Source organism: Epinephelus lanceolatus, chromosome 24 (genome assembly GCF_041903045.1).
Source record: "Epinephelus lanceolatus isolate andai-2023 chromosome 24, ASM4190304v1, whole genome shotgun sequence".
NCBI classification, from domain to species: domain Eukaryota; kingdom Metazoa; phylum Chordata; class Actinopteri; order Perciformes; family Serranidae; genus Epinephelus; species Epinephelus lanceolatus.
In genome coordinates this window covers 8,150,530-8,176,973 of record NC_135757.1, presented here as the reverse complement: position 1 = coordinate 8,176,973, position 26,444 = coordinate 8,150,530, and the positions used below count along the sequence as shown (strand labels likewise).

At 42.2% G+C, this 26,444-nt stretch overlaps 1 protein-coding gene across 2 annotated transcripts in view; it reads left to right on the top strand.

Annotated features, from left to right (window-relative positions):
• The window catches only part of pard3ba (par-3 family cell polarity regulator beta a), a 215,458-nt gene that overhangs the window by 158,375 nt on the left and 30,639 nt on the right, over positions 1–26,444 (top strand). For both annotated transcript variants that reach the window (XM_033616106.2, XM_033616107.2), the window contains one exon: positions 11,156–11,267. In XM_033616106.2, coding sequence (XP_033471997.2) covers positions 11,156–11,267 — 112 coding nt within the window. The remainder of the gene's footprint in view (positions 1–11,155; positions 11,268–26,444) is intronic.

Genomic DNA, 26,444 nt, shown 5'->3' with positions numbered 1-26,444 from the left:
CAGCTTGCTGTGTTTGTGGGCTGGGGTCTGCATTGGCTGAATTGTAGTTTCAACAGCACCTGTGGTCCAAGCCACCCACTCTCCTCCCAGAGAAGTAGTGTCCTAGTGGTGGGAAGTGAGGCGGAGGGTCCACGGGCTGTGCTAGCGAGCTAATTTTTTTCATTTGTGGTCTGATATTATGGTTTTAGTAGGCTAACGATAGCTAACAGTAGTTTATTTGCTATACCAGAGTAATTGCTAGCTAGTTAACATTGCAAAATACAGTCTTGTCTTGTCATCTTAGTCATCCAGACCCCAGGGCTGGGAAATTGGCTCGCTTGCTGTTTGCTAATTACTTTAACAACTGCAGTTCACTTCAGTTCGGCCTAAGAGATGTATCACTATTAACAAGGATTTTCTGAAGGTTATGTACAAGATCCACTTCTGATTAACAGTTAAGGAACCACAGTCCTTTCTAGACATTAATTAGGAGACAAAACTCCATCATTTGTAATAGTGCAAATCCTTTGCTGTTAATAACAGTCTGAAGTCTCTGACAGACAGACGTCAGACCCGCCTTCACCACTGATGCTCTGCCAGGCCCTGCACCACCAAGATGCTCAGCAGACAGAGGTCATGTGACTGCCTTGGCCAGTCAAGAACATTATGTTTGGCCATAAAAACCTCCTTGGTTGCCTTGGCTGTGTGTATGACATCATTGTTTTGCTGCATGACTCTGCACTGCTGACCTAGGAACAGCGTTATATTCTTCCATACGCCTCTCAAAACGGGAATTGTGGAGGCTGAAGTATTTTATGGGCAATTTAATGTAGAATGGAGGCAAAACTTATGATTTATTATAATATTTGGGTGTCAGAACTTTGAGTTTTCAGTGTAAGAAAAGGGTTAATGCTTTCAGAAAGACGCTGCTTAACAGTGTTGTCATTCCGCCCATATAATGTATTATTACAGCTGAAGTTTTTGAAATTTCAGAGTTTAACTTGCAGCCAGTTTTGTATGTGCGAGAGAAAAAAGGAGAAAATCTAGAGAGGATTATAATGCAAATGTATCATTTCCCGTATGAAATAATACAGGCCACATTAAAACTTCCCTCAACTTAAACTCTCTGACAGAAATTACTATTGACTTGCAAATCAAAAACTAAGCCCCAGACACCAATCTCATCCAGAAAGAGAAGAAACAGAGAGAGAGAGAGGTTGGACATGGAAAGGAGACAGATGGGAATGGAAAGAAGTGACAGACGGAGGGACGAGAGAGAGAGAGAGAGAGAGAGAGAGAGAGAGAGAGAGAGAAGAGAAAGCTGGGGAAAGAGTGCAGAGAAGAGAGGGAAGAAAGACGCAGCCAAAAAGGAGAGAGGGAGAGAAAAGGCGTTAGATAGGCAGAGTAAATTCAGGAGGGAAGAAGTGACAGAGGAGACGATGCAGACAAAAGAGGAGGAGGGATAATTAGCCACAGTCTAGCAGCCTGACAGATCTGTTAGACCACTTTAGCTCTCATCCACTAGTGGTGGGTACTTCATTAGCAGCCTGTTTTCTCTCTTTCTCCCTCACTTCCACTCTGTCGCTGTATCTCTCCCTCTCTTGGTGTGTCACTTGTCTGTTCTCCGTCCCCTGTTTCCTCCTAATGTATATTAGATAGTCTTTAGCATTAGCATGATGGATGAGGAGCCTTCTTTGGCTTGGTAAATGTGTATGTTAGGGAGTCTCCAGAGACAAAGACGGACAGAAGGTCTCTGTCTAATAATGTTGTTAGAGGGACGGTCATACCGTAGAAACACCAAATACCATTTTCAAAAGTCGAGCCATTCAGCAGGCGTACAGACCATCAGCACTGTCGCCTCTCTCTTCGTTGTCATCGTAACATTTGTAATAAAAGCATCAGTTGTTCATTGTCGATCTTTTTGAGCTCCGGCAACAGTCTTTCTCTCTCAGTCGCTATCGTCACTGTGACCAGAGCAAAGCCGGAAGATAAACAAACAATGAACGAGCAACGACCATAGACGTCAAGAGTCTAGGTAGGTATATAAAAGAACACCGCGCCCCCAAGCGCTTCGGCGGGGAATTGCATGGCGACATAGACCAACAGGACGCAGAACTATGATAGGCACACAGCAACTGTGTGCATGTTGAGTCGAGTGTACGCAGAAGCATAAAGAAACTGTAACACAAAGGCGTCAGCCTCTCGCGTGACATAAAACGTATGTGTCGGCAGCGCTTCATAAACAATAACAATGGCAATAATGATCATTTACCTTCTCTGGTACATGATGGCGGCTCTCATCCTCTAATCTGAGGTTAAGGAGCTGGCGGACTTCAATGATTTCCCAATTTGTGGACATTTTCTGCTGCTGTTCTTCTTATTTGAGTTAGCTGCTAACTGCTAACAGCTGCTTTTGTAAATCTCCCAAGGTGATTCACACCTATAACATGTCGTGAAAACATCCATGCCACCCATGATACCGTCCTGTTGACTGTCCTGTTTATATAGACATAATTTTGGTAACACAGAAGTAACTAGTAGTGTAACAGATTACTTTCTATGGCAAGTAAGGAAGGACAGGAAAGTAGAGACATTCAAAGTTCAAAAACCTCAACAGAAGCTTTAAAGACATTGGGTACAGCATTAGAAATACACCAGAATTCCCCTTTAAATGCAGTAGGTGGCCGTGTTGGATGACCTCAGATGTATTCCACGGTCACACCCATTCACATCATGCATCCACATGCTTCCTCATCGCCGGCTATTTCCATTCACGTTACACCACCTGCGGCTTGGACGAGGGCACTCATTCACAAAGTCGGCCCATCTGTGAAAACACAAGTCTCCATGAGGTCGGAACCCTCCGCACCTTTCATTCACATACACATGTACACACATGGTCAGGAGCAGATGCACACACAGCCACCCACATGTAATATTTCGACAAGGAAGCTCAGTGTAACCTAGCAACAATGCTGCGTGTGGTCCGGGGCGTTTTATACCACTGCATAAAAATCATAGGTGTAAGCTTACTTACTGTGTGTGTATATATATAAATGGAAACAATAAAGAATTTTATTGTTTCCAAGGGAACAACATATCTTTTACATTACACTGCTTTAATGATGCTGAGGAGAAGTGTGCTTATTGTACATGTGGGACAGCCTTAATGTTAATATAGCTTTACTCAAATGTTTTTCAAGGTAAATGTGCATGCTGCGTCCACCGTGTGTTTGCATAGTTGTGCCAACTGAGAGACACTAGTAACCACCACCCCCCCCTCCTCCCCTCCTGTCAAAGCCCTCAACAGTGGACTCCAGCGCTGTCTCCCTAATTTACTGTTGGACATTTTCATTAGGCCTTCAATGGCAGGTGTGTGCCGTGATGGGCGTCACATTTGATTAGAGCTATGCTAGAGGCTGACCTGTGGAGAAAAAAGGTTAGCTATGCTTGTCAAATTTTATTAGCCAGAAGGCACTCTTTGTAGCTGGAGCAAGAAACAAGGAGATGAGATGAAAGAGAAGCGAGGAGAAAGAGAGAGGCCAAAGCCGAGATGAGAGAGGGAAAGAGCGAGGGAGAGGTGTGCTGTAAAATGCACCGTTGTGCTAAGAAAAGGAAGATGAAGGTGCGCTTGTACGATAAGAAAAGTAAATGACACATCAGTGAGCGTGCTCTCAGGTTTCTACCACGGTTCAAGCAGTGGCACGAGGAATACATGCCTTAAGTTTACTTGACACTGTGACAAAGTCCAACTCTCAGATCACTCCAGACAAGCTTCACTAATTGTTGAAGCATTTTTAAAACAAGCTACAAGGTCTTTTGAGTGTAGATGTGTTGGCTGCCTTTACAAACCCTGAATAATGTTCTTTCCTGTTTCCTTTTTCTCCCTGCCATTTTAGTGCGACACTGCAGACACACTTTTATTCCCCTATAGAGAGAAAAGACAGGAAGCAAACAGCGTGCGAAGCTTATATAAGGAGACTTTCCATTAAGGCAGATGCAGAAATTCATTATTTCTGTATTGCAAATGGAAACTACATTCTCATGTTTTCTGCTGTGGATTTAGTTGTCAGGCAACACCTGCCTGAGGAAGAGCTCAAAGAGAAAGGAGATGTTGTTCCCTCGAAAACAACACATCATTAGTGCAGACTGCATATTAAGTCATTGTCTTCTATGCCTTTAAAGCGTCTTTTACCGGCGCTCTGTTTAAGCAATTAAAATATTTCCTTTTTTGCATTCAAGCAGCTTCAAGCCTTTCTTTTGTTCATGGTCAGAAACACAGAGGACTGTTACTGGAAGCTAGTGTTAGATTGTGAGTTAATCAAGTTTTATTTTTATGGCCGTGCACTTAACAGAACACAGATACATGGTGAGTAATGTGTCTGCTATATTAGATGGTAGTGAAAACGGTTGTTACCCGGGAGGGGTCAGAGAAAACTGCTGATGGTTTGGAAGACATCATTTTCGTGACACTCACTGCATAAAATAATGGATGTAGCCTTTGTTGGTTCGTGGCCATCTTGGATTTTGGAGCCAGAAATGACATGTGGATAGATTGTGGAGCTAACCCTTACACCAGCTGCTAACTTAGTTAGCACCATATATTTACAGCTATGGCTAACTGTAGTAATGCTAATGCTAATTTTTATTAGCAAAAAACAGGCTTAAAACCATTAAAACAAAATGCACTGAGCAGAAAACTGAATGTCTGACTCCTTTAGAAGATATTTATAGACTTATACCAGACCGATACCAGACTGGAGCCCAACTTAATTTCTCTTACACCAGGAAACCAAACACTGACCGTGCACTTTGATGTGTGCTTACCTCCAGCACGCAGGCAGCAAAGGAAAAAACCGCCTGCCTGAGCCTTTTTCCCCCCAGTGCGTTGTGTTTAAATCAGCTGGCCGCAGCAAGAAGAAGTCGCCAAACCAGCCGGCGGCGGCGCACACTTCCTAATTAGTCTGCCCCCACACTGGCTAACACCACGGGATAGTTGCTTTCCTCAAACACACACACTCTCTCTCTTTCTCCCGCTCGCTTTCATATAGCAGACGGTTTTGTTCTCACTCCAGTTCCCCCTGCTCTTTCTTTCACTCTTCTCCAAGTTCCCGTCTCCGTCTTTAGGTTGCTGTTTGGTTTTGCTCTCATTCTGTCTTCTGATGCATCTTTCATTTCCTGCTCTGGTGTCTCATCTTCCGCCTCTCTTCCTTCAGTTTCCATACTCCTCCAGTTTTTCTTCTTCTCTCAGTGCACTCTCAGATTGGCCCGCATCATCAGGTACTCTAAATATGGATGGAGTATGATACTTGGAGGAAACAACACGTCTGAATTAAGTGGGAACAAGTGAGCTAATATAGCAAAATAAGACTTGATTTATTGATTTGTTGTAGTCTATGTACATGTCAGACACTCAGGCTGATGCCCTTCTGAACTTAGTATACCTCCATAGATGTATATCACCAAAGCTTAGATCCGTTGGGTTTATGCAACTGGCTTGAGGTCTGCAGACATGCAAGCAGCGGCAGTATCAGCTGCTGATGTCAACAGGGTAAGGCTCCTTCTAAGCACACACACATTCCTGTACTTCTATTTTTGTAAAGACCTGTGCAACCTGTGTGGGCATAATGCATTCCCAAACCCCTTGCTCTAACTGCCACAACTGATTGAGCCTAACCTTACCCCAATTCTAACCTGAACTCAAAGGCCTTGACACACCAAGCCAACAGTTGGTCGTCAGTCAGTATTGGGCCATCAGTGAGCATCTGCCGCCCTTGTTCGTGAGGCGTGTCCCACACCATTGCCCCTCATCAGCTGGCCGATTCAGCATGTTGAATCGGCATCGGCGGAGAAGAGAAATGGAAGAAGGAAAGTCAAGAGACCAGACAAGACCAAAAGACCTTAACAAACTTGTTATATAAGGCAAAAATCTTTTTCTTTAGCCATTGAGTCCTTTAGCAGAAACGTTTTATGATGGTTTGTGTTCTTGTCCACTTATGCAAGGCAAATATGCTCCGCTCTTTCAACACTGGATTGTCTTGTCAGTGCGCTAACTGGCTAACAAGCGTCAAAATGATCTTCCGGCTTTCCTTCTTGAATGACGATTACAGACTACCGCCATCTGCTAGTGTGGAGAGTTATTCCTGTATGTGCTGGTTGGCTGTCGGGTGTAGTCTTTGGGTTATGTTCATGTGCAACTTCGCCACTAGTTCTCTGAAGTCAGTTTGGTGTGTCTGGACCTTTTAAACCAACACTGTCTCAAATCACATACTTCAGTTACTTCAGTTACTAAGTGCGCTATGTACTTATTGGCGTAGTGTGCAGATTTCAACAGGGTAGTGTTGTCTCAAACCAAACACAAATTAGCTAGTTAGCAAACTAGCATTAGCATTTGCGTTATAGTTCGCGGTACCAAATTATCACAGACTGCTAAATTAACCCAGTAAACATACTGCTGGCTTATACCCGACAACAGTATAGTGGTGCTTAGTGCAAAAAACAAATGTACAATGCAGCGACGTTCACGGTCGCACAGTCCTCGGCCGCCATTTCCAGTTTGAAAAGTGGTCCCTCTCCTTCCGCTACGTAGCCAAGATGGCGACCATTGAGGGTGAGAAGTGTCCGTAGTTCCACACTCAACTTCTTGACCGTTTGAGTGCACCATCCTGGTACTCATAGTGCACTGCATTTTTCCCTGCTTCTCAGTGTGAACGCACTTATGCACTCAAAATATTAAGTGTGAGTACAGAAGTACGCGATTTGAGACACAGCACTAGTCTTAACCCTCGAACAGGCCCTTGAAGTATTGAGAACCAGTGTCCTTACTCTGTTGGTTAAAAATGTCTTTTGGTCCTCACTTTGCAAGTACAAGCACACACACACACAGGACAAATGTGTCTGCTCACACAGACACATACACACTCATGTATCTCCCTCTCCCTCCTCTGTCACTGTTCGAAAAGCAGCATGCTGAATTGTCAACCCATCAAACTGTTCCTCAACAAACCTCAAACCCAGCCCCCCCCCCCTCCAGTGCACCCCCCTCTAATGTTTTATCCAGAATCAGCTTCTGTCTTCAGCTATTAATATGATAATATTTGGCGTTGTCAGTGATGGAGGCCGCGGCATAATGAGATAATTACAGTGTTGTTTCATTGGGAGAGCGACACGCACGCTCAATCAAAATGGCAGCTCTAATTACGGGCCCAGGGATTGGCTAATGGGTTCGGTAGAAGAGGGGTGGCGTGGAAAAAAAAAAAAAAATTCTCAACTTGGCTCCGCGCATCAATTCTCTGAGGGTCTGTTTGTTTGTTTGTTTGTGTGCGGAGAGAGGCTGGTGGGCGGGTAAGTAAGAGTAATAAAAAGCAAGTCATAAGTGAATAAATGAATAATACAGGAGATTAAGTGTGAATATCTTAACAGCAAGGTTGTCTGCAGGACTCAGCACTTGGAGAGGGGGGGCGGAGATTAGTATTGATTAGCTTTGTGCTGAAACCAACCATTAAACCAATCTCAAGAAGCAACAATTAGCACGGCCTCAGATATCCATCTTTATAAAGAAGAGGCATCTTGGCACGGAAATGTTTGGACAGTTCCCTCCTCGTGGCAGCAGGATTGAGTTTGTGTCTTGTAGTGAGAGTACACACACACACACACACACACACACAGGTTTGTGTAGAATAATAGCGACACTTTGCCTTATCAACATACTGGCACAGAGGTGTGTATGACTCAGCCTTCTGTCCCTGCTGAGGGCTGCATTAAATCAGCAGCAACAAACACACTGTCACAGTGTGTCCCACATACTAAATTACCAGGATTAACCACACAAAAACACACACGTTTATACATTCCTGAGGTTGTCTTCACACACAAACATACACTCCCGAGTCTCAGCCAGATTTTCTAATTAAAGGCAGGGTCACAAGAGAGACTTAAACATGTAAGCTATGTACTTCACTAATGAAGCTCTCTATCTGCTCTGTGTCTCTCACCCCGCTCTCTCTCTCCTTCGCTTCATTTCGGTCAATATCTGCCTTGGGGTCAGACCATTAGGATGTGCGGCACAACGCCTGTTTGATGAAGGCTGTGTGGGTGTTTGTGTCGGACAAAGGCCTTCCTCATGTGTAGCTGTTAAAGGTATTTGAGTTTTACAGATGCACAGGAAGGGTGGAAAGTTTGCTTTTTTTATCCTTGTATTACATTTTTTTATCCCCCTGTTTGAATATTTTTTCACCGTGTGTATCTCCTGAGGACCAAATAGCAAACGAAACAGCATATCAGTGTCAATATGAGATACCTGTATCCAATGCAGCCAGTAAACACAGATAAACGACAGCACTATGTCGTACTTTGGTAGCACATCCTGAAGGATTGTGCTCAGTCAGTCGTGCCATTTTTTGTCCGTCCATACCGTTGTTTATGTGCGCTCGCCTCCGTACTCTCAGATGTGTGTAGCTTATCTTGCATTAAGGTCCAGTGAGCATGATGATGCTTCTCTTTAGGTTTTGTCCCCATTCTGTCCTCAGTTCTTATCTCTTCACTGGCAGTCGCAATTTTTTCCTTCTTCTTTTATTGTTTTTTGCTTCTTTTTCACCTTTCGGTCACTTTCTTATTGAGGTCAGGGTCAGCACGACCATTTGTGTGTTCACTTGTCAGTGTGTCTGTCTGTACTTTTCAAGTGAACACATCCATCAAATGTTTTTATACTGTTTTTTTGCTCCATTTTTTCCCACCTTGGTTTTCTCTGTCAGCTGTAGAAAGTTCAGTGCAGGCCCTGATGTCTTCTTGGAGGCAGTGCTTTGTGGATATTATCTGTCTGCCTGTCAGTCTCCCTGTGCTGTCAAGGGTTGTCACTGCGGAGCAAAAAAAAAAAAAAACTACAGGTGGATTTAAAAAAGCTTTTTGGCTTTTTCTTCACTTTTTAATTCTCAACTGTGGTGAAAATGAAACCTCTTAGAATTTGACTTTGAAGGGTGACATTGGTAGTTTTAAACTTGGACTCTCTTTTTACGTTTTTATGCCCTTCTGCCAGCGACAACTGTGGCTGCACACAATTTATTGCCTTGAGGGTGTTTCTTCAGCTTTGGCACTAACTTCCATTTGGACTCAACGACGAACTCATTAAATTTTGGTGGCCATGAGTCATAGGTCAAGGTCACTGTGACCTCTTCTGTCTCATTCTCATTCTTGGACATGATATCTCAAGAATACCTTTGGGGAATTTCTTCAAATGTGACACAAACGTCCACTTAATGTCAACAATTTACTGATTGGAATTTGTTGATCAAAGGTCAAGGTCACTGTGATCTTTTCTGTCTCATACTCATTCTTGGACATGATATCTCAAGAATACCTTTGGGGAATTTCTTCAAATGTGACACAAACATCCACTTAATGTCAACAATTTACTGATTGGAATTTGTTGATCAAAGGTCAAGGTCACTGTGATCTTTTCTGTCTCATTCTTGAACATGACACCTCAAGAATATCTTTCGTGAATGTCTTCAAATTTGACACAAACATCCACTTAAAGTCAACAGTGAACTGATTGGAATTTGGTGGTCAAAGGTCAAGGTCCCTGTGACCTCTTCTGACTCATTTTCATTCTTGTGAACATGATATCTCAAGAAAACCTTTCAGGAATTTCTTCAAATGTGACACAAACGTCCACTTAAAGTCAACAATGAACTGATTGGAATTTGGTGGTCAAAGCTCAAGGTCTCTCTGACCTTTTCTGTCTCATTCTTGAACATGATATCTCAAGAATACTTTTCAGGAATCTCTTCAAATGTGACACAAACATCCACTTAAAGTCAACAATTTACTGATTGGAATTTAGTGGTCAAAGGTCAAGGTCACTGTGACCTCTTCTGTCTCATTCTCATTCTTGAACATGATATCTCACCTTTGGGGAATTTCTTCAGATTTGACAAAAACATCCACTTAAAGTCAACAGTGAACTGATTGGAATTTGGTCGTCAAAGGTCAAGGCCACTATGACCTCTTCTGTCTCATTCTCATTCTTGAACATGATATCTGAAGAATACTTTTCAGGAATCTCTTCAAATTTGACACAAACATCCACTTAAAGTCAACAATGAACTGATTGGAACTTGGTGTTCAAAGGTCAAGGTCACTGTGACCTCAAAAAACATGTTTTTGACCAAAACTCAAGAATTCATTGGCTAATTATGACAAAAGTTCACACAAATGTCTAATAGGATAAAATGATGACGTGGTGACATTTTATATTCGAAAAGTCAAAGGTTAACTTCACTGTGACATCATAATGTTCTGCAAAAACACTATTCTGGCCATCACTTAACATCATATCTCAGGAACAGAAGGGTAGACACTTGGTCAGATACTGAATTGGTGACTTTAATATTGTGTGTGTCCACCTTGTAACTGTGCTCATTGTATAGATCTTTTGTGCTGCTTTGCAGAGGCATACAAATGCAAGGCAGTAATTCTAGCTGCATCCAAGGGACTAATCGCACCAATTTTTTGCTGCAATGTCAGGTCAATTGAGCACTGTCAATTTCCGTCCACTGAAAATGCTTATTTTGCCACTGACAGGCTCAGATTGTTATTCTGAGTGTCTGACAACAGTATAGAAAGGATCCTTTCAGAGATGAATCTTTTGTGTTTAACCACAACAGCCCTGAAATCACTAAAGCCAAAGCCAACAGACTCCATTTAGATAAACAGTAGTTTTTATTTGTCTCCCCACTGTTCTAACTGTATATAAAAAATGTACGACATGGCAGCTCCCCAAAGGTGAAGCCAAATCCTCTCGATCGCCCCCTGGTGGCTGGCTGCATTATAGGTCATTAACTCGCTTCCCTCCATGTTAGTGGATGGGACAGGGGTCAAACTAAAAACTCAAGTACTAGTCATATATTTTTCCCAAAGATGGTTCCTATGTTGTTAGTTGGTTTTTATCGCCCTGGTGTTTGTTCAAGTGTTTGTTTTTATTTAGATATTTGATGCTATAAAAGGGGGTTTGACGGCATGATTTACAACTGTGTGAGTGCATCGCTGTGCTTGTGTACACTGGTTGAAAAATACCAAAGTAACCCTTTAAGGCCATGATGGGGATCCTTTCTATATAATAGTTTCTTTCTGACAACCAGCTACCATCATTTACACCTCCCTCTCTGTCTCTCTGCAGTGATCAGCGTCTCCAGGGGCTGCGGAGGGAGTACCAACAGGCCCGAGCCGCTCCAGGCTATGATGAGCTAGACGCCGCACGCCGCAGAGTCCTGGAGCACGACCCACAGCGGGTGAGTGTGCATGTCTCTTGGTGTGCAGTCCTGAAATGGAAGCCAGTTTTTAGCACCAGGAAATAAGTTTGCAGTGAGAGCTTTTTCCTCCTCTCGGCCTAAACATCCATCCAAACCCCACGAAATGACATGTTCTACAGCGAGACATCCGCCCACACTGGACACTAGTTTAAGAGATTGAAATGTTAAATGAAGGAATATATGTGTCTCCAGAGCACTTCAGCCTGTTTTCCCCAGTGACTTTCTCGGGCTATTTTCAGCTCTCTTGTTAACATTTTGAGGTGCTGTGTGCCACCGAGGCGGCGCCCGCTCTCCTCCTCATTTAGTTTATGGAGAGATCTATTAGACCGGTGACATTTCCATCCAGCCTTTCTTTCAGCTCTATACCACAACCTTCTCTCTTTCTTCCTCTCCTCTCTTATTGCTTTTCCACTTTTCCTCCTTGGTATTATTGTCCTTGTTCCCTCTTCTTTCTCTTTCTTATTTTGGCGAGGACAACAAAGGCTTGAAATCTCTCACTGTAGTTGCCTCTCCCAACCAAGCTGCACTGCTAAATGTCCCTGAACTTGTATTGATCCAGCCTGAGGAATCATTTCATTTACCTTCGTACACTCCCAAAGCCAGCATACTTGCCATGGAAATCAATAGCCATTTATCAGCCATTTTAAAATGGGATTTTTTTAATAGCGAGCCCAAGGATGCAGAAAATCACACTTTGATCCGTATCAGAATCAGTGAATCTGGCCATGGCAATTTGCGAAGGCATTTCCTCTGAGCTAGATTTCTTTTTCATTAAATGACACAACTGAGCAAAGAAAGGAGCATAGGCATCTGGGAAATATGGGATGGATTTACTGACAGCGTCGCCGATACCCAATCACCTGACACAACCTGCATCCTGCTGTGCTCGCTTCCTCGCTTATTGTGGTGTCTGTTTATCGAGCGATGGAGCCCAGCGAACCAGTCTTCATTAGGCCCTCACACACACACACGCTGCTTTCTTTGAGGCCCGATGGGCTTCGTCACTCATTACACATCCCAGTGCAGTGTGTGTTTGTGCCATCGGTTTGCCGTGACTTGTTCGGTACCGAAACGCTGATGCAATTAAAGCGCAGCAAGCGTGAGGCGCAACCTCTGATCTGATTTGTTATTGTTCAGCCTAAAAAAAGACAGCGGTGTCCACGGTGAGAGCCACCCATGAGTTTCTCCCCTGAGGAGCCCGATAATGAAACACCCTACTCACAATCACACACATAGTGAGAATGGAAACACTAAAACAGTCGAACATCCAAGAGGTAAAAAAAAAAAAAAAAAAAAGAAAAGAAAAGATGATAATGGAATGTTGTATGGAAACACAACATGATGGCTGAAAAATTACTGTAAAAAAAATATATATTTTAATCCAACAAGATTGAAGATTTTCTAGGAGCTCCTTCATCTCTGAGTCTGCAGTATTTAAACACACACACACACCATAACAGTGAGCGAGAGGTTTCTTAAACAAGATTTTTAAGAAAATAAACAGAAATGTATACCAAATTAAGAAGAGCCTCGCATTTAAAGGTCCAGTGTGCAAGATTTAGAGGGATTTAGTGGCATCTAGTGGTGAAGATGCAGATTGCAACCAGCTGAAACCTCTCCTGGTTCGAAGTAGCAGGAGGGGCTGCTAACTACAGTGACCAGCACGAAAAAGCAAATGGCCTTATCTCAAGGCAGTTGCCCTTTTTACACAGAGATGACGCTATAGAGCCGCTATGAATCCTTTTTTATGCCGCCCCTTGCATTTTTACACAGAACTGAACAATGGCAGCATCATGCCGCTCCAGTGTGTGATTTTCAACAGTATGGACCTCATTCACAGACATTTAGGGCCACTCTTCTAATTTGAGTTAGCAGCTAACTGCTAACAGCTACTTTTTAAATCTCCTACTGTGGGTCACAAGCATAACGTGTCATCAAAATGTCGCACTCCTGCTGGCTGACAGCTCTGTCCCCCCATTCCATGATTGTCCCTTTTTTACAGAACAGCAAACAGGCCTAACAGTTGGTACGTTTACAAGCACGCAGCGGTCGAGCTAAGCTCATAGCTCGGCTAATCAGTCAAGTCGAACCTCTTGTCTTGTCTGAGTATACATGCAGACAAGAAAATTGAATTTCTGACCAAGTATGTCTGACTCCGCCTTGATGGGCGGTGCTGTGTCCTTTTTGATATTGTGCGTATTGAACTAGTTGCGGTTCTTTTTCAGAAACTTTTTTAAATAAATCTGCATTTCGCGTTTTCTTACCATCCATAAACTTCAAAATGTTTAGCTCCGTTAGCTGTCAGAGCATGAATGTAGTTTCCACATGCATTTAAAAGTCCAGTTTCAGTCAGACTAAGCTGTTTACGTGCATTTAAAAGTCAATTTTTAGTCGGACTAAGCTGTTAACATGCATTTAAAGATCTGCTTTGAGTCAGACTAAGCTGTTTACATGCATTTAAAAGTCCAGTTTCAGTTGGACTAAGCTGTTTACATGCATTTAAAAGTCCAGTTTCAGTCGGACTAAGCTGTTTACGTGCATTTAAAAGTCAATTTTTAGTCGGACTAAGCTGTTTACATGCATTTAAAAGTCCAGTTTCAGTCGGACTAAGCTGTTTACATGCATTTAAAAGTCCAGTTTCAGTCGGACTAAGCTGTTTACGTGCATTTAAAAGTCAATTTTTAGTCGGACTAAGCTGTTTACATGCATTTAAAAGTCAATTTTTAGTCAGACTAAGCTGTTTACATGCATTTAAAGATCTGCTTTGAGTCAGACTAAGCTGTTTACATGCATTTAAAGATCTGCTTTGAGTCAGACTAAGCTGTTTTCATGCATTTAAAGATCTGCTTTGAGTCAGACTAAGCTGTTTACATGCATTTAAAAGTCCAGTTTCAGTCGGACTAAGCTGTTTACGTGCATTTAAAAGTCCGGTTTTAGTCAGACTAAGCTGTTTACATGCATTTAAAGATCTGCTTTGAGTCAGACTAAGCTGTTTACATGCATTTAAAGATCTGCTTTGAGTCAGACTAAGCTGTTTTCATGCATTTAAAGATCTGCTTTGAGTCAGACTAAGCTGTTTACATGCATTTAAAAGTCCAGTTTCAGTCGGACTAAGCTGTTTACGTGCATTTAAAAGTCCGGTTTTAGTCAGACTAAGCCAATAATTCCATTTTCTCAATCTGCATGTAAACGTACTGAGTGTGAAATTTCTGCTTTTAACAGGTTGTGTGAAAGGGGCTGGTGTTTGGTTTGTCCTTTCTGGGCTACTGTAGAAACGTAGGGATGCAACATGCTGATATAAACAGCTCATTCTAAGGTAACAAACACAGTGATTCTTATTTTCAGCTGATTATACGTCAGTATATGCCCCTAAATCCGACACACTGGACCTTTAAAACTGATCTTAATATTTTATTTAGGTTATAGTGAGACATAGTGAAACAGAAGTGTCCTCAGTGTCTATATAAAATACTTTCAGCTGTAGACAAAGTGGAGTTAACAGTGTCCAACCTTTTCGATTCACCGGGACATTACTCCTCACATTTATGTATTTCCTCTCTCTCTGTGGAATGACAATAGCGTAAATGCAGACCACTTGAGCGGGCGCTCACTCACTGGCTTTGGCCTTGTACGATCAGCCTTTTAGCTGCCGCCGCCGCCACTACCACCAGCGCCGCGTTTCTCTTTTATTCTCAGCCATTTCTGTAGCCATGAATGGTTAAAAAGGTTTTTTTTTTCTTCCAAGCTCTCCACACAAGGCCAGGAGCACCATTCTCCCTCTCCGAGTGGTGTGTGTGTGTGTGTGTGTGTGTGTGTGTGTGTGTGTGTGTGTGTGTCCATTTGCTCTCCTGAGCTGGAGGATCCTGGGTAACACGCTAACCTAAGCTGGCATAAACAAAAGCCGGGATAAAAGACTGCGGTTACGCGATCTATTCATGTCTGTGTTTATCTGTCAGCGGGCGTCTATCTGCATGATCTGGAGGCGGAGCCATCTATGTGGGTGTGTGTGTGTGTGTGTGTGTGAAGCCACGTATAAGTGTGTGTGCAGCTAAATCAGGTCTTCAGAAAGGACTTAATGTCCCTTCCTCATCTTCTGTGTCTCTGTCTATCTATCTGTCTCTAATTTGACCCTTCCCCCGTGTTCCCTGTCTGTGGATAGGTCACACATGTAATTATGACAATCACACTGTCCTCCTCTCTCTCTCTCTGTCTGTTGTCTCTATATGCTAATCATGGGCTCTCTGTAATGTCTTGATGGCCAATTAAGCCACAAAAGGGACTTCTTTGTTCTGTAAAATGAGTCCTGAAGAACAGTTGGATTATTCTGGACATTATATGGAGGTATACGTGAGTGATTTGATACAGCACGTCCGTAAAGTTCAGGGTGTCTTGTGTCATGTGAGTGCGGCTGATTAAAGAAAGAGTTCGTTAATGTGTCTCTGAACTCATTGGCATTAAATCTGAAAGGTATTTATGAGCCTATTTACACCTGGTATCCACGAGCGACAGGCTTGTCTGTTCACACCTGGCGTTAGAGTGAATCTCCACACACACCTCAGTGACTGGATCTCACTTCAACACTCTGCAGGCAGATATGGGGGGAGAAGAAAGAGAAAGAAAGAAGAAAGTATACTCATACTAATCCTACATTTACTGTGTTACTAGCAACAATTAAATGATAATAATAGTAATAATAATAATTAATGATAGTAATAAAGTGAGGGGGGTGTCCTCCTGTCGGCCCACAGTGAGGCAGACACAGCTAACATCACCTCATGGAGGGACTGTTTATCAGCCTGCTGTTGGATGTTAGCTGCTGCTGCTGCTGCTGCTGTGTTAGCTTGGGCTGGTCAGGTGGATGGAAAACTCTCTTCTTTCATTTGTTTCTTACTTTCTTCCTCTCTTTCTTTGTTTCGTTCTTTCTTTGTCTACTTTTTTTGTTTGTTTGTTTGTTTCTTTCTTTCTCTGTTTGTGCTTATATTTTTTCTTCCTCTTTTTCTGTCTTTACTTCTTTCTTCCTTTCTTTATCTACGTCTTTGTTTCCTTGTTTCTTTCATTCTGTCTTTCGTTCTTTCTTTCTTTCTTTCTTTCTGTCTTTACTTCTTTCTTTCTTTTTTCTATCTACTTATTTATTTGTTTACCTCTTTCTTTGTCTTTCTTTACTTCTTTCTTTCTTGCTCTACTTCTTTGTTTCCTTGTTTCTTTCCTTCTGTCTTTCCTTCTTTCTCTATTTTTTTATCTACTTTCCTTCTCTGCATCTTTCTTTCTTTCTTTCTTTCTTTCTTTCTTTCTTTCTTTCTTCATCTACTTCTTTGTTTCCTTGTTTCTTTCCTTCTCTGCATGTTTCTTTCTTTCTTTCTGTCTTTACTTCTTTCTTTCTTTTTTCTATCTCTACCTATTTATTTGTTTACTTCTTTCTTTCTTTCTTTCTTCTATCTACTTATTTGTTTACCTCTTTCTTTGTCTTTCTTTACTTCTTTCTTTCTTGATCTACTTCTTTGTTTCCTTGTTTCTTTCCTTCTTTCTCTACTTTTTTAATCTGCTTTCCTTCTCTGCATCTTTCTTTCTTTCTTTCTTTCTTTCTTTCAGTCTTTCTTTCATTCTTTCTCTGCTGGTTTCTTTCTGTTTTTCTTTTTTCTATCTCTACTTATTTATTTGTTTATTGTTTTTGCATCTTTCTTTCTTTCTTTCTTTCTGTCCCTCTTTCTTTCTTTCTTTCTTTCTTTTTTCTTTCTTTCTTCTATCTACTTATTTATTTGTTTACCTCTTTCTTTGTCTTTCTTTACTTCGTTTCTTTCTTGATCTACTTCTTTGTTTCCTTGTTTCTTTCCTTCTGTCTTTCCTTCTTTCTCTACTTTTTTTATCTACTTCCCTTCTCTGCATCTTTCTATCTTTCTTTCTTTCTTTCTTTCTTTCATTCTTTCTCTGCTGGTTTCTTTCTGTTTTTCTTTTTTCTATCTCTACTTATTTATTTGTTTACCTCTCTTTACTTCTTTCTTCCTTTCTTTATCCACTTCTTTGTTTCCTTGTTTCTTTCCTTCTTTCTTTACTTTATATATCTACTTTATTTCTCTGCATCTTTCTTTCTTTCTTTCTTTCTTTCTTTACTTCTGTCTTTACTTCTTTCTCTACTTTTTTATCTACTTTCTTTCTCTGCATGTTTCTTTCTTCATCTAGTTCTTTCTTTTTCTGCATGTCTTTTGTTTACCTCTTTCTTTCTGTCCTTTATCTACTCCTTTCTTTCTATAATTCTTTCATTCTTTATTTCTTCATCTAGTTCTTTCTTTCTTTAGTCCTTCCTTCCTTCCTATTTGCCCCCTAGTGGTCATTGTCAGACATCAGTGATGTCTCCAGCTGATGCTCTGACTCACCTCCACCCTCTGACACAGCTCAACATCTATGAAGCTTCATATCGTGTGTGTGTGTGTGTGTGTGTGTGTTCACTGCAGTGCTGTCTGCATGTCTGTGACATGTTTATTATAATGTTGATGGACTTAACATACACTTCAGCTGACCATGAATAACATGTGACTCCACAGTGCACCAGAATCTGCTTTAGCCATTGTAATAAAGACACACAGGTGCACGGTATAGGACACACACACACACACACACACACACACACACACACACACACAGAAGCTCATGCATCTTATCTTCAACTCATTACCCTGTGAGTCGTAAACAACAGTGGCAGCACATGTGACACCTTAATGAACACAGAAGTCACAGAAAACCACACGCGCAGCTACACACTCGGAGTCATTATAAAACACACACAGAGAGGCACTCACACAAGTCCAGATAGGACTTGTCATCCGTTGCGCAGCTGTTTTTTGTACTTCCCTCTAATGTTGTGTGTGTGGACATCCATCACCTTGATGATATTTTAATGTCACATCCTCAGGCTGTCTCAATCTCTCCCCCTCTCTCACTCTCCTCTCTCCCTCCCACACGTCGGCCATCACTTCATAAATAAACCCCCACATCATTAAGTAAACACGCACCAGCCTGTCACGGTGATAGATGGCCTACAAACACTCGCGCGCACACACACATACAGGCGCTGGTGATGTGTGCGGGACGCCTCATGCCCACAGGCAAAGGCCCCCCGATGGGTTTTGCGCCCACAGTCCTAATGAATGCGCACGTATTCAACTGTGAACTTGATCTAAGAGCTCACTTTTGGAGAAACTGTCCTCGAAATGAAGTTATTATGAACCAAATGTGGCGGTAACACATTTCACAATGTGTCCGCAGGCCCTTTATGGTACATTGATATTTAGCTTAGTTTACTGGTGTGATTGGTTGGCTCCCACTGTGCCCCAGTGACTGACCATCACCGCCTCCACCCGACAAGTGCCTCCACTTACCGCACACCTTCTGCTGTGAACAATTCAGGCTCTCCCCGTCTCTCTCACCTGAAGACACACACTCACACAGAGCGTGCAGTGTAATGGATGTGCTGGCAGGCTAGTCCCGCTGTGTGCCTACTGTTGGGGAAGCTGCCACAAAAAAACCCCTGTAGCCCAGCAGAAAGCTGCTTATAAAGACAAGAGGTGGGACCCTGGGGAGAGGAATGGGAGAGAGGGAGCAAGTAAATGAGGGAGAATGGGAAGGGGAGCGGAAGTGAGGCAGCAATACAGAATAAGAGGAAGTGAAAGGGGAAGAGAGAGGAGATATCAGGAAGAGGGGAGAACATGACAAAGCAAATAAGTCTTAAAGAGGCGCCTTAGGGGGAAGATGGTTGGTCGGATGAGAAATATCACATCTAGCAGGGAGAAGCTGGATTGGCACGAGGAGGAGACAGATGGGACAGAGGAACTGACAGACACATGGAGGCATTGACATAAACGACTGAAGGAATGGAGCGGGGGAGGAAGAGAAAGATGTGGTGGTTTCAGGTGGTAGAGGGGTTGTTGAGACTGAAGCAAGCATGGGATGTCCTTAAACATGGTATTAAGGCTACATCCACATCTTTACCATTAATATCTATTTCCACATTTATGCCTCGCGTCCACACTACTCTGAAAACGAGACCTTTGAAACTAGTGAGACCTGACCATGTTTTAGTTTGAAAACTCCACGGTTGCATTTTAGAGGCTAGAAAGTCAAAGTGCATTAAAGAACTATATATGACGTACCTTTGTCCGGCTATCATTACCCATGTAAGCCCCACTTCAATCCATCTGTTCTGTTCTCATGAATGCAAGTGTCAAAGGTCACTGTGACCTTGCATCCATCTCATTCTTGTGAACCTGTATTTCAAGAAGGCCTTGAGGTAATTCTTCAAATTTGGCACAACATTCACTTTGACTCACGAATGAACTGATTACATTTTGGTGGTCAAAGGTCAAGGTCACTGTGATCTTGCATCTGTCTAATTCATGTGAACGCAAACCTCAAGAACATCTTAAGGATATTTCTTCAAATTTGACACAAATGTCAACTTGGACTCATCAATGAAATGATTAGGTCTTGGTAGTTAAAGGTCAAGGTCACTGTGACCCTGCATGATAAGAATGCCTTTAGGGAATTCCTCAAATTTGACACGACCATTCACTTGGACTCACTAATGAACTGATTGAATTTTGGTGGTCAAAGGTCAAGGTAATTGTGACCTTGCATCTGCCTTATTCCACTGAGGATGATATGGTCAAAGGTCAAGGTCACTGTGGTCACTTTTTAATTGTTGTGAACGCGAACCTCAAGAATACCTTAAGGATATTTCTTCAAATTGGCACAAATGTCGACTTGGACTCAACAATAAAATGATAAGGTCTTGGTGGTCAAAGGTCAAGACCACTGTGACCTCTTCTGTCTCAATTTTGTGAACAAGATATATACCAAGAACACCTTGAGGGAATTTCTTCAAATTTAGAGCAAATGTTCATTTTGGCTTAAGGACGAACTGATTGAATTTTGGTGGTCAAAGGTCAGGGTCATTGATACCTTGCATTTTTCTTATCATAATGAACTTGATGTGGCCAAAGGTCAAGGTCACTGTCATCTTGCATCTTTCTAATTCTTGTAAATGCAAACCTCAAGAACACCTGAATGGAATTTCCTCAAATTTGGCACAAATGTCGACTTGGACTCATCAATGAAATGATTAGGTCTTGGTGGTCAAAGGTCAAAGTCACTGTGACCTCTTCTGTCTCATTCTTGTGAACACGATATATCTCGAGAACACATTGAGTGAATTTCTTCACATTTTGAGCAAACGTTCACTTGGGCTTAACGATGAGCTGATTAGATTTTGGTGGTCAACGGTCAAGGTCACTGTGACCTTTCATCCTCTTCAACATTTTATCTCAAAGAACACCTTGAGGGAATTTCCTCAAATTTGGCATAAACTTCCACTTGGACTCAAGGATCAACTGATTAGATTTTGGTGGCCAAAGGTCAAGGTCATTGTGACCTCTAAAAACAAAAAAATCATACACTTACAATGACATGTAGTAGAGAACAAAATGATGAAATAATAACATTAATTCTAATTTCTACCTGGCTCTTTATAAAGTTGTCTCCGCCTCTTCCCATGTGCTGCTGTGGCTCATTTTATTACATTGTGTTGTTCGTGGACAAACTGAAACCTGCAGTGTACATTTACCACCACTTGACAACTTTACTCTGCTCTGATTGCCAGCATCACCCTCACTCCGTTGCGTGACCACAAACACTATGCACAAGGCGCAACACGACTCTTATCACACAATGATAACCTGCCAAAACTGCCTGCAATTGGTTTAGAAGTCTTCACAATCTAAAAAATGTTTTCACACCAGAAACGAACTAAACCATGGTCCAATGTGATCTGGACCGCGACCACCTGTTTTTGTTGAACCAAGGTCCACACTGAGGTACAGAGGAGGTTTCACACCTGTAATGTTGGATTTGGATGACTTTAAAATGACTCTCAATCTTTTCTCTTGCCACCTTGACTGCCTTATACTCATGTGTTACTTTCAGTAAGAGCTCCACCTCTTCATTGTCCAAGGAAACAAATCTCTAGTCTTACATTTCAGCATCTCCGTAGTATTTTCTGTAACTAAGCAACGAACCGCAGAGAAGACAATGTGCTTCCTGCTTACATCAGCATGCCAGTGCCCAGTGTGCATGAATAGTCATGTGATATGCGTTTTGGGGTGTGTTAATTCTAACGGAGATTACTTCTGAAACTGTGGTAAAATGCTTTTTTTTTTTTTTTTTTTTTAAACTGTTTCAAAATGAAAGTGTATCATCGTGGATGTGGCCTAAATCTCTACAAAAGGGTGCAAAAGAAAAGGAAATTTCCTAGTGGGAGTTTCAAGTTCCACTGACATGCCGCAGAATACATATTTATTCTGTAAATACGTCTTCTGTGCTTCCTTAGGGAAGCTTTTTTTGTTTCCAACTCATGTCTCTGCCTTCCTTCACTCTGTGCCGTCCAATTAATTAGAAACTTTCTCAAATAAACTGTTAAAAATGTAGATTTCTAAAAGGAGATGAATCGGAGAAAGCGAGCGTGGGAGGGCCGAGATGCTTAGTTGGTGCATATGGAAGAAAGTGAGGGAGAGAGAGCAGCTGGTCCGGGGGTGTTTCTCTGAAGGAGGCTGCACTAATGTTAGTCTAATGTTAGTGTTAATCAGGTTAGCATATGCCCCGTGTGTGTATGTGTGTGTGTGTGTCGGTTTGAGCTTTTACTGATGCACCTGCCATATTTTAATGAGGGAAGAGAGAGGGATGACTGGCTAACACACACCATCACTCAACATCTCTCTCTTTCTGTCTGTGTTACCTTCTTCCCCCCCTCTCTCTCTTTCTTTTTCTCACACACACACACACACACACTCCCAGTGGGAAAAGCTCCATGTGAGGCATCCGAGCAAGTTGGAATAAGTCCTGCTTTCTATTTTTTACAAATATGCTCACAAGTTTTGAAATGTAGCCTCTATTCTGGACTGACTTTACACACACGCGCAAAGCACGTGCACATGCATACACACCACATGTGAATAAGCACGGCCACAAACTGACACACACGAGTTTGAACACCCGCTCACACACGTTTTATAACAGACTTTTAAGAGGTAACATACCACAAACACATAAAAACACACAATCCACAATCAACCATGAAAAGGCAACATATACACACAAGCACACACACACATAAAAAACACACACACACACACACACAGTCACCATCAAAGAGCTGCAAACCTCAGCTTTGGCCAAACCAATGCTGTTCTCAGAGTTCATTTCTCTGTAGGAGGCTCCAGCCAAATCCATGCTGGCAGCACACACACACACACACACATGCACATGCAGGCAAACTTTTAGAGGAAAATCTCGTAATTCAGTAATTACAAGAAATGCCGTCTCTTGATCCTGGTTTCTTCGTGATCCTCTCGCCCAGTGCAGCAGTCGAAGCCTGTGCAGATCAAAGGCTGCCCGTTGGTCCCGGCTCTCTGGCCCGGGCTCGGTGCTATTCTGGCCCGTGTAATTACACAGGCCCCCACCACAAGTTAGTGTTTGGATCATACACCCCAGAATAACACTGAACAAGCTACTGTGAGCGGCTACTGGAAAACCGTCTGCACAGGAGGAAAATGATAGAGAAGAAAGCAGGCAGCAGGTAGAGCTTCCAGGAGACCACTCTCTGTTAATGTCGGGGTTGAGGTGATAATTATGAAATGAAAGCAGAGCTGCAAAGATAGTTCCTCTTTACAAGCCATTTAGTCCAATATCCAGTCTTGCAAGATAATTTTAGGTTAAGGTATTTGCCAGCGAGGTGGCAATAATCCATGTTTTGCAATGCAGATGTAATTGTTTCTTGCACTAATACCTTTAAACATTCCAGAAAAAGGCACATTATCTGGATATGATGCTGCGTGAATATTCTGAAAATTGCTTTTGAGACAGGTGAAATTACCTGACACCATTTGTGTACTGACTGCAGATAAGAGGGTAGAGAAAAAGGGGCAAAGACACTGAGCACAGGTTCATTTCAGAGACTGTGTAAAAAAAATCAGTCAGTGGAGGTATTTAAATAATAACGTAGTATACTAGTATGTGTAGCATGCTACGCTAGTCATGGATGTTACATGATGTTAGTAACAACCGAACTTGTTTTAAGCCAAACCATGATGTTTTTTCTAAACCTGACCACGTACTTTTGTAACCTAAACCTAAGGAACGGAAGGAAGTTCTTTACCTGTTTTTTAAGTTTATTTTTAAAAAGATTGTATGCATTTAACAAGCCAAAAGTGTACATTTCCTGTGAAAAAGGAAGGATTATTTTAAGTCTAAATTTAGATGCCGTCCCTTGGTGTCCAAAAGTGACGCAGGAGGGTACCTAGCACCAGTGTTACCAACTCTTCCAATAAAAGTAGCTAGCACTCGCCCCTTAAGTCAATAAAAGTTGCAAGATGACATCATGCAGTCGTCTGCATATTAATGACGTCATTGCGCATCAATGGAAGCATTAAAACTTTACCGAATTAGATTCAGTAGCCACATGACAGCAGAAGAGCCAGAGATTACTCTGAGCAGCGTGTATGGAAATGACTGACGACATAATATATTGCTTGCTTTTTCCCTGATGGTCTGAATAAATCGCAAAATTTGTCGTTAGAATTAAAGTCACAAAGAGGGTCTAAAAAGTCGCTAATCTTGCAAGAAAGTTGTCGAGTTGGCAACACTGCCTAGCACGTCATATTTTGACGTGTAGGGCCACTAACAACTATTGTGATTTGACAAGTTGAGCGTGAGAATGTGTTGTGACGTCATCTTGGATTTTTGGGCTATATTTGGACTAGAAGGCAGACTTAACCCCAATGCTAGTGGCTAGCTTGATTAGCATGGTGCATTTACGGCTATGGTTAACTGTAATAATGCTAGTTTTTGCTAATGAACACCAGGTTTAGAACAATTAAAACAAAATGTAATACCAGAGAAACTAAATATCTGACTCCTTAGACGGTCTTTTAGTGCAACTAAACACTGGACAAGACATTTTTTAGGCGACCAAAACAATAAAATTACTTAAATGAACTGAAAACACATTGAAACAGCGAGAGCTATGGCTAGTCTGTGAATCTTGGGTAACGCTGTGGACGCAGTTTGGCATCCACTTGTCTTTCAAAGTTACCATGCCCTGAATCATACACAAGTTTAAGCCTTAATAACATTTACACAGGTAACTTGTATGAAAATTCAACCCTCGCTTTTGGAGCCAGCCCCTAGTGGCCATTTAAGGACCTACAGTTTTTAGCACTTCCACGTTCACTTCATTTTTAGCCCCAGAGGTTGTTGTTTGGTTCAATCATTTCTTTGATTCCGACATAATTTCATACTTTCTGACCACCTTTGTTGTTTTACATCATCTGCTCTTTGCCGCTGGCCATCACCCCTCCGTTTGATTGGTACACACAGGAGCACTTCCCCGTTCACTCCCTCAAACACACACAAAGACTGGAGACTCAGGCACAAGCTGAACTTTTGCTCACACTCCTGGGAGACAAAGACAAGAGTGAACATCTCATTCCGGCATTATGTTTCTACCCACTGCTATCAAGAGTTTTCACACACACGTCTCGCACCTTTCTCCCTCTTTTCTTTGCAAAGTCACAATGAACGATTCCGTCCACGGACTCCTCCTCTCTGTCCTTGTCTCTCCAGCTCATCCCCGAGGCTCAACACACCTCTCTCCTCTCTCTTTTGTTTTAAGTCACTTCATTCCAATGCTGCACAGCAACCAGCTGAGGATTTTTATTTTTTTTCCTACCTCCTCTCCCTCCTCCCCATCTGGGCCAACAAAGGCCTACAGGGACTTATTTGGTGTCTGTCTTTATCCCCACAGCTTGTCTCTGGCCTACGGGCAAACTGCAGAGTGTGATCTGTCTGCAAGTTGATAGAAATCTCCCATTCTGCTCCTCACTCGCACAGCTCTCACTTCAAAGCTCGTCACCAGTCTATGTTTGAGTTAAAGAAGGGGAGGTTCAGTGGGGTTGGCTCTGAGTGTGTGTGTGTCTCTTTGCTCAGGTCACACTTAAACATCTTATCAAAAGAAGAAAAGAAAATGAATTTGTGCTCGAAATCATTTTACTTAGCTAATTATACACAGAGCATTTTGTTGCAGTGACACTGTCAAGTTCGAATCAGTTTTACCACACATTAGTATCCTATGCTTGATACAAGAAGGTTGTGGAAAGAAATTACAATTCCCTTCTTTTTTTTACACTTTGGAGCACTAATGGAAAATGTAAATTACGTTTAACTATTTAAATTGTCTGACCTTGCCGTACTGGCTTGTATCTGCGCAAAGTTTGAAGGGAGCAACGTCTGTGCATTTTCCTAAAATGAGACTCGAACGTAATCCGTGCATGATATGTATTAGGTACGACACTTATATGAAAGCCAGCCACTCTCTAATTTGGGAAACATGTGTAGCCAGAGGAACAGACTTTGATATATCACCAGCAAAAAGATCTGAAACCTTCAGTACAGAGCGGACTTGGGCAGAGTTTACAGGTTTGGGATGTAAACCAAGCAGCAACATCCGGGGCTGTGAAACAAAGTCAACGCAGAAATGCCGAAAACTGCAGTTCCTCAAACGGCCACTTGAGGCTAGCTCCAAAAGCAACTCAATCCCTATAGACGCCCATGATAAAATGTCCAACTTTACAGCAGAAACAAACATCACAGAGTTAGGGCTGGGCAATAAATCGATTTTATCGATTAATTCGAATTTGTAGTTTAGGCCGATTTGTTTTAATGAAAATCGAGTTTCTATTTTAAATCTGCCACCGCCGCTCCACACTGGGCTCCCGTAGTTCAGTGCGGGCTAACCCATCACCCCCGCGCGCTTGATACACAGACAACATGGCAGCGAGCGCTGAAGAACTCGTTCTCAAGAAAGGGAACAAGTTCTTCAGCAGTTTTGTGTGCTCACCTGTGTGTGTATGTGTGCGCGCATCAGGGCCGAACTCCGCCATGCGACACAGACAGCAGAGGAGGATTTTAGGCGCACACCGTGTAGGGACAGAAATGACATGCCGTTGTGTAAATAAGATAAATAAGTGTTACCAACGCCAAGCTGGCAGACCCCCCGAACCGTAGTAAAGGGACCTCCGAAGACCATTAGCTCCTTTAGCTTATGTTAGCTCGTTG